At 30.9% G+C, this 9,269-nt stretch overlaps 1 protein-coding gene across 1 annotated transcript; it reads right to left on the reverse strand.

Annotated features, from left to right (window-relative positions):
* Nucleotides 1–2,328: 2,328 nt before the first annotated feature.
* On the reverse strand, nucleotides 2,329–8,871 carry LOC132749622 (fucolectin-like). The gene is made up of 3 exons (XM_060739464.1): nucleotides 8,314–8,871; nucleotides 5,452–5,703; nucleotides 2,329–3,781 (listed from the first exon to the last, which is right to left on the reverse strand). Exons 1-3 carry the CDS (start codon nucleotides 8,618–8,620, stop codon nucleotides 3,576–3,578), a joined length of 765 nt encoding a protein of 254 aa, XP_060595447.1. The 5' UTR covers nucleotides 8,621–8,871; the 3' UTR covers nucleotides 2,329–3,575.
* Between the last annotated feature and the right edge of the window lie 398 nt (nucleotides 8,872–9,269).

A 9,269-nucleotide genomic window follows, 5' to 3' on the forward strand; every position in this document is an offset into this window, starting at 1 on the left:
TTATGTATAATATCTAAACGCACTTTACATGAAAAGAGGCACTGCAGTTGATTTATTTTGAGAAAGGTTTTGGATATTATTGTGGTTGGGCGAAGTGACCAAACAACGCGCAAAACACCTTTGGCTTATTAGGCCAGTCTGTATAAGTATAAGATTGGACAGACTGTGCCGGTGAATAGCCACAGAATTGTTACATTTACAATCAATTTGACCACTCGAGCATGAAAAAGTACGTATACCTTTTTGAATAGGTAAGCTAATTTTATTGTCAATGACACATTATCATTATGACTTTTTGTAAAACACAGTATAGCCATGCTTAGGTATATTCTATGTGGTTTTATCTCTGAATTTAAAATTCAAGCCTTGTGCATTATACAATCTATTTTCTGGTGAGAAAGCTTTCTAAAATTACCCAGTAACGTTTTCATCTGAAGAAATATTGTGATGACCCTAATGCAAATCCCATCGCTCACCATGTTTGATTTGTAACCCGATATTTATATCTCTCGCCTTTACTCTTAATTAGGCTTCTCATTAATGTTTATAGCTTATTTACATATTCAATTACTATTCCATTAGCAAAACTTGCGATTTATGATCACAAAACAGAGTCAAAAATAACTTTTTACTTAGCGTATAATTTATTGCTATCAAATCAAATATTTATTAATATTAATTATATTGTATTGATTGATTGAGTGAATGATTTGCGTGTTCGTTTGGTTGCGTGCATATTTATTTATTTATTTGACTATTTTGATGTTTGCTTACAAAACTGAAAAAAGTCATTGAAACTCATAATTGATAATGCTACATAAAGTTAAATGATTACATCTAACGGTTTGATAAAGTCTATGAATGTCTCACGTCAATCGAACGACTAAGATTTCTTGCTTTAATTATTGGAAAATATATAAATCATTTCTAGCTTTGTTTATTCATTCAATATAAAAAAAGTAAATCAACACTCTTTAAATATATAAAATTTCTTTTGTAAACAAATTTTCATTTTAAACATCATTTAGTGCTTACAAATTGCCTGCAAACATTGTTCGGAAAAGTTATACACGCGGAATATGATACTATAGTATTTGATTTGTATCAATGCCGGTTTCAGTCCTCACTTCACATTTGTTATAAACAATGGAGACAATCAACAAAACAGAATCCGATGTCGCTTTTAAATGATTGAAAATCAATCAATCGTTAATAATGCCTGATTTTCAAAAGAAGGGGTTTGGTTGATTACAAAATTGTTCAGGGGTAAAAAAAATATTTACTATTTAACTCGAAGTGACACAGACAAGGCTTATTATATAATTAATTAGCTTTAAATTTAATTGAGCTGTATGTTGTGTAAAATAAACATTGGCAAAGAGGGAAACTTTCGTGATTTTCGATATGCTAAAACTGTTGTCAGCACATTTACATTAATTTCTCAAGAAAGCACAGTCACTTACACTTGAATATGCTTATTTGCTTGACTATTTTGAGTTTTACATGATAACATCCAAATGAGATGCAGATTGTTCTCCTATTGTATTATAAATGTATACTGGTTGTGGTTGTTGAAGATGAGAACCATTGAATTCCTGTATGTCCTTTGTTACAATAAAGTAAAATTAACATACCTTACTTTTCGTATAATTTAATTACATTCTGTGGTACCGTTTTATAATTGTATGTTCTTATTACAATAATACTTGTAAAATTAACATAAATTACTTTTCGTTAATATAATTACGTTTATGGTTGTTGAAAATGAGTACCATTTTATAATTTACGTTCTTGTTACAATAATATTATAATGTTAATAATTAATTGTGTTTTCCTTATGACCTTGTTATTGGGCTGAAGACTGTCATGTTAGCCTGAGACCAAAGGCAGACGGCTAATATGACAGTCTCAATCCTAACAACAAGGCTGTTATGGAAACACTTAATTATTGACAATTTTATTAATTAACTACACATAATCTAAAAAAGTAATTAGTGACCAAAAAATAGCTAATGTGAAATTCAGTTGTTGCAAATGAGATTCTTGTTTATATATTTACAAATAATGCTTGGCCTTCAGTACAAAAGTTCATTAATATTATGTCATCAAAACGTAGAACTAGTATTGTAAAAAATGCAAAGTTTTTAACAGAAGCTTATTAATTGAGAAGTCTAACCCTTGAAAATAATGCTGCTTCGTTGGACTTATTACCTTTGTGAGTTAAAAATTTGTTAATTTTTGCTATTTGGTGATTATTTATTATTTAAAGATTATTTGTGTAGTTTTTTGTGTATTTTTTATGTATACTGTGCTCGTCTTTGGGTAAAATACTTTCATTGAAGAAATTTAATGAAATCAAGGAAATTGTTATTGATATTGCGACAATTGGATCAAAAACCAACACAAATTTAAGTATCAAAACATGTTTCGCTTTATTCCCCTTCCTCATTTGATACATATATATTGAATATATCTAATTTGTATAAGAGAATGTATAAACTATGTCTTGGAGGCTACATTTCCTTTAAACTGTTCATGTTAACCTGGTACTTTTCTGGAAAAATAATGCTTTATTTTTTTTATATAAACAATATATTTAAACTGAGTTAAGCTATAGTGTCTAGAGTTTTGAACGTAACATATCGCCTCTGAGTGTACTCAAAATATGATTATTTAACATTAAAAAAGACTCTTTATAGCAGTTATCAGTATTAAGAAATATCAAATTTGAGCATAAAATATATTTAAGTAAATATTTATGATGCTCTTCTTCGTTATGAGGCGATGAATAAAACATATATTGATAGTATAAGATGAACTTGCTCTCGATCTATCATTCTTTTGGAAAAGCTACCATTTAAAACAAATAACTAATTAGGAATTATAAAATGTTCATAATTTATTTTATTTCATTTCTCATTTCATTCATAAAGATGTTGTTGTTTTTGCTGTTGTTGTTGTTTTCAGAATGCAAAATTTAATCACGATAGGCAAAGAATGCACAATCATGATATACACAATTATATATATACATATGACTGTATTAAAAAAAGGTAAGGGTAAAGGTCTTGTTTATTATAGTGTCACCCCTACTGAAAGGGCCAGCCATTTCTGACTTATGACACACCTTTTGCTTGCATACCATGTCCTCCCAAATCCTACCACCCTGCCAGGCGCCAGGTGGATAGACATCGGTAAACATTCATTTTAATTACATCGCAGCTCATGAAGCGGCTATTTCGGAACGAGTCCCACGAGAAACATTCATCCTTACATTAACGCTTCCAGTGGGGCTCGAATCCTCGACCTACTGATCCGAAGGTGGACGCCTTAACCACTAGGCCAACGGTACCGGTGTTTATTTAACACTGATGAAAACTTCTCTTTAAAAACATAAAAATGACTTAATACATCAAGCATTTTTAAATGTAAATAGGAAATATGTAGATGTTAGGAAATACTAACATATTGTGTTTTAAGATTTAGCACGCTCTTATAAGACGTTTGTCATACAGTCAAATTGGCAAAAACCCGAATTATTTTCTTATGTTATACTTTTTACATGCTTATATAAACTAATGATACACTTCCACTTCGCACAATACCATTCCTTCATTGATTGTTTTTTTAATTTGTACAAATTTTCCTAACAACGGCTGCTGACAAATAATTGTCACAATATACCCCGTCGCGGGGGGTCCTTTGTAATGTTCACACAAATGCATACTCTTCTCGCTTAAGCTTTCTCCAACTTTTATATCAAGTTCTTTGAGCCAATGGCCTGAAACGAAATGAATAATATGTTCTTATATTGCAATCATTAAAATTTTTTTACCTCAAAGTCATTGTTTTGTAGCACTTTTACATTATCCTTCATGAATACTCACAATCAAACCGAATCTGTAGTTTTCATGTAAATTTGTTGCTTCAATTGTCTCTAAAGAATCTCCCTTTTTGCCAGATTTTTTTTACCTTTTATAACTTTACTTATCTTACGATGCTTTCCGACGTTTGAAAAAAACAAAAACATTTTAATCCTTACGGACTATCGTTCCAATTGTGTTCCGGTCTCTTGAAGAAATTAGATTTGTCAAATATTTCCATTTTTTTTAAAAAGGATAATTTAATAAATTATTGGAAAAGTGGTTGAGATACTATCAATTTCAAGATCCAGTCTACAAAAATTTATTTTTCTTTCGAATAAATTGGATATATTTTAGAACAACGAACTGAAATTCGTTCGGGTTTTATTAAATATGATGTTCATGTAAAGACAATATATACAGCAGTGAACACGAAAAGCTGTATATCTTAAGAGACATGAGGATTTCGATGATGATGATGATGATTGCAAAGTATTTTACTTGTAACTTAATTTCATGCATACAACTGGCCAAAAACGTTGTCAAGGGACGACTGCAACCCATGCTGTATGCTTTAGATGCAACAATTTAACTAATTGATGTTATTGTAATGATATGCTTCGTTTAAAGATATACTATGCTCAAATTTCATATTTGAAAATATTTAAAATTGCTACAAAGTCTCTTTGTAGATATGAAATAATCATAATTTGACTTCACACACAGTTGTGTTTAAAATCCTACACACTATAGTCTATAGGTGGTTTCAATGTGAATATAAAGTGTCATTTAAAAAACTTGCGGTTGTTTTTAAGGAAAGACCAATTTTACGAACTTTCAATACATATTCAAATTGGACATATTTGGTAAGAATTACATAGCTTTCAATAAATTTCTGTGATAAAAATATTTTTCCTAAGGATGAGCATAGTACATGTATATCTTTAACTAAACAAACATTTTCGTATTGTAATGCAGCTTACCTATCTGTTATAACGATTATACAGAATAAATATATTGTTAAAATTAAATGCACTCTTACACCGTACGGTGCATATTTATAAATTATGATATACATTGAGTATTAGATTATAGCAGTTTATAAAAGGTATGCTTGAAATGTGGACGATAAAATGATAAAAAATAGTAACATATAATACTTAAAATATGCATCACGCGGTATCAACATTTTTAACATAAACACTAGAAGTTCTATATCATTTAAAGTGGTGTTACGCTCATGTTGTTGTTGTTGTTATCAAGATCAGTTGAACTAGATATATATTTCATAAGATTGTCTATTTTAATGGGGATTGACAAATAATTGATACTATGACATGTTTAAGATAAATATAAAACCACTTAAAAATTCACTCGTTTTATCATCTGAGCGTACATCTTAAAGGAAGGATATTTATGGATGTGCCACATGGGTAATTGAGTATTAATAAAAAGTAGAATATTAAATTGGTAACAAACATGGCAAAAGGTAAACTCATTTCGACTTACACCTAAACTTTCAACATTTACTCCATCACGTTAAACTACTGTAAACAATCACAAATTGAATAGCATTTTTTATACCCACCACAACAGTCGTTCCGGTTATAAATCACCACCTTTGAAACGGAATAAATGTGTCCCAAATCCACGATCCACCAATACTCGCCAGAAGAATCGGAGTCTATTTGAGCACATACGTACCGATTACCTTGTACCATTGCAGTCTGCCTGTTTCCATCAACAGCAAGAGTGGATGAGGCGTTACCATATGCAGATGTAAAAAATGTTGCACTTTGGTTTGTTGGTTTATTTAGCGCCAAATTCTCCGTTGATGTGTCTATAAAAAAGAAGTTATATCATATTTAAACTTAGAACAGGGTAGTTGTTACAACTTAATTTATTATATCAAGTCTGTACATTTTAATATGATTAATTATACATGTATACTTTTAAGTAAAATATGTCAGGCATGAATTAGGCTCAATCTTTATAGTGTATCAAAAAGTCATCTTATATTAATTATTTATTTTTCATTTTATTTATTTTGTTTGGGTGGGGGGTATTTTTTAAGAAAAACTATACTCATGTTTGAGGGGGTCTTTTATCTTGTATTTATTTGTAAAAAATTATTGAAACTATAAAATTCTTACTGAATATATCTTATTTGAATAAAAGAACGTACAAATTATGCATAGGAATCTGTTTTCATTATTATGGGTCAAGAAAATCTTCTTTTCTTTTTTTTAAATGACAGTTAATTTTTTAATGAACAAAGTGTCCGCTTTTAGTGTGTAGAATTTACAGCTTACCATATATCTCTACTTTGTGTGAAGTCATAACATGTTTATTTTATATTTTACAAAAAGACTATGTAGCCATTATAAATATTTTCCAATATCAAATTTGAGGATAGTATATCTTTAAATTTATTGACAGTTTAATTCACCGTCGAACATGATTCTTTACATAGTAATACATGAAGCAACAGAAGTGAAAATGAGCTGTGTCACGACAAAACCAACATAATGGGTTTGCGACCAGCATGGATCCAGACCAGCCTGCGCATCCGCGCAGTCTAATCAGGATCCATGCTGTTCGCTATCAGTTTCTCTACTTGTAAAAGAGTTGATAAGCGAACAGCATGGATCCTGATCAGACTGCACGGATGCGCAGGCTGGTCTGGATCCATGCTGGTCGAAAACGCATTTCGTAGGTTTTGTCGTGACGCGGCTCAAATGTCTTTACTAATATCACCGTCTGAAAGACAGTAGAGGCTTTGCAAATGTAAAAATCATTATCTTTAGATATGATGCACATCTTAATTAATATCTATTAATTAATTAAAATGTGTCATGCAATATTCTTTCACAATCAAAATGATTTTTTCATTATCTTCTGTCGGGTTTTTAAATATTTTCATCCCTATATATCTCTAATTGATGTGGGTCCTTCTCTTAAGCAGTCGGACATTTTTCTTTTCTTTCATTTCAGAAAAAGAGCTATCCAGGCATTTAAAACGGAAGGTTGTCGATTTCACTCAGATTACCACACAGACGTTAAAAAGGAACCGAATGATCGTTTACGAGCAGGAACGCTTATTTTCTGTGTGTATTGTCTTGTGACTTTTCCTATTTTGTCAGTATTTTACAAATCTGAAATTTGTAGACCCCTAATCTTTTGGAAGCGATATTGACGAAATTATAAAAACGTAATATCATGAACACACTCCATCCAGCTTATCACCCCTGCCCCAAACCACTAACCACAACACCGATCGATATTAGTAATATTAAATTGTCAAAACAATATATATTGCCATTGGAATCAATGATCCAGAAGGAATAGTTCAAACTTTGTAGAAGAAAGGGAAAGCCATTGCCTAAGAAGTGTAAACCATACAATGGTAGACGAAAATAACATTACATTTTGAAGGTACATAAAATTAATGAAAGCAGAAAATTTTGGGAAAAATAATAATAATAAAATAAACCAAACTTGTAGTGTATATATTTATAAACATTAAAGATCAAAATTGGTGTTTATTTCAAGTAGGCATTTCTATTACAAGACTTACCAAAGATACCTTATAACTAACAAAGGCAACAATGTAATTATCAATGTATCAAATTACCAAACATAGAATATAATTTCACTTATACAAATATCTATATTCCTGACACAAGACATTGTACCAATACTGTATTAAGTTTATTTTAAAATCTATATTCCTATGGGAAAAATAAAAATAGCGAAAATGGTTTTGTCGAAAGTAGCTATATAGTGAAAAAATGAGTAAATAGGAATCCCTAAAGAAAGTCAAAAAGGCAAAATTGAGTATTGCAGGCCCGATTTGGTTGAGCCTGTTCATGGACAGTACTGTCAAGTGCAAACTACCGTCCAAGCCCCTAGTACCGGCTTTAGCAGAATTCAACATTTAAATATGAAATTGGTGAAGTATTTTAATTAAGAAACATCCGCAGATGTGTTCATACGGCGGTCATCATTCAACCGGCGGTCATCATGGAACCTCCAATGTGACACTTTCGTGCCATTCAATGAAAAGCGGCGTAAGGTCGCCAAGTAAAAGAAAGCATGTGACCTCTAAAGTTTTCTAGTGAAGGTCTGCTTAATCTATATGTGGGATCACTCAGATCTTTTTAACCTCACAAAAGTAGTTTTCAAGTCATGTGTAAAAGTTTTCCCCGTACTTCACTTCAGTTTATTATTCTGGTCCTTCAGGATAATTCATCCTAGCATATGAAGTATTGAAGATTGAGTGCCGCTTAAACCGGTACTAGAGGGCATAAGGGGTGTTGTAATTTTTCATTATCCCCTATGAACAGACACCGAGGAATCTCCCCTGTTTTCGATTTACACGTATAATTATTACTAACAATTAAATATAAGAATATATTAAATGTGAGATATTATATGATGAAGTTGTTACCTGTAATATGGGTATGAGCCATCATAAATCCTGGCTCTTTTCTTACACTCAGACTCGTAGGAACGTAGCACAAACTACAAAGTAAAAATGATCTCCTGTACACCATGGCATTGAAACTGGTATTGCCCTTTTCAAAATGTGCAAGACACTCTGAATAACTTGTCTTTGTATGATTCTTTAAACAATATCCGGAGGCTAAGTTATGATTAAAACGGACACTTGCCCTAAATTGCTGCTCCATCCCAATATAATGACACAAACCTATAAAGATGTGTAAATAAACAGGCAATTTTTTCATATCCACCATTTTAATGTCTTTTTATATAAGTTAACACCAAACTGTGTACTTTACATGGTTCAAACTACTTTACAAAAAAAAAAACAACATTTTTTTGTTTCACAGTCATTACAGTGACTTGAGAAAAGCGAATGTTTTTCCGTGAACATTTTTTTTTATTAGTACTTAATAAAACATTTGATTATTCTATGAACCATTACAATTGCATTTGTAAAAGGAATTGATCTTCTATCCGCTAGTTTGAAACAACGCATTTTATAAAAAGCTAATGACTGGCCAATCATGACTGAGTATTGAATTTCTGTCAAATGACAATATTGAAAGTAAACTCGAATCAATATGATGAAAACATTGAAAAATCTCATATTTCGTTTAAATAAATAAACAACCTGCACATGGAAAGTGAGACCAAATTTATAAAATACATGCAAAATATATTTTCAATTCGTTTCACATTATGTGAATAAGCAATAGCGTTACACTGTATATCATCAGTCAAAGAAATGTCTTTTTCTACAAATTTATAATATAATATTAAAAACATTGTGAATGTTTTGTGATCCAGTGATCCTCAATGTTGCAAACAAGCCAAATAAAATTCATTATTTGTGAAAAGAGTAAAGTTAAGGTCATTAACCTGTACCCTGCTGGAACTGAA

Source organism: Ruditapes philippinarum, unplaced genomic scaffold (genome assembly GCF_026571515.1).
Source record: "Ruditapes philippinarum isolate M1 unplaced genomic scaffold, ASM2657151v2 ctg1735_1_1_1_1, whole genome shotgun sequence".
NCBI classification, from domain to species: domain Eukaryota; kingdom Metazoa; phylum Mollusca; class Bivalvia; order Venerida; family Veneridae; genus Ruditapes; species Ruditapes philippinarum.

What these genes read in the sequence shown, in the direction of transcription:
- LOC132749622 (XM_060739464.1), bottom strand. Translation starts at nt 8,620, where the DNA reads ATGGTGGATATGAAAAAATTGCCTGTTTATTTACACATCTTTATAGGT. An exon ending in GGCTCATACCCATATTACAG is followed by an intron (nt 5,704 to 8,313) that starts GTAACAACTTCA and finishes TCTTTTTTATAG; the next exon opens with ACACATCAACGGAGAATTTG. An exon ending in TAACCGGAACGACTGTTGTG is followed by an intron (nt 3,782 to 5,451) that starts GTGGGTATAAAA and finishes ATTTCGTTTCAG; the next exon opens with GCCATTGGCTCAAAGAACTT.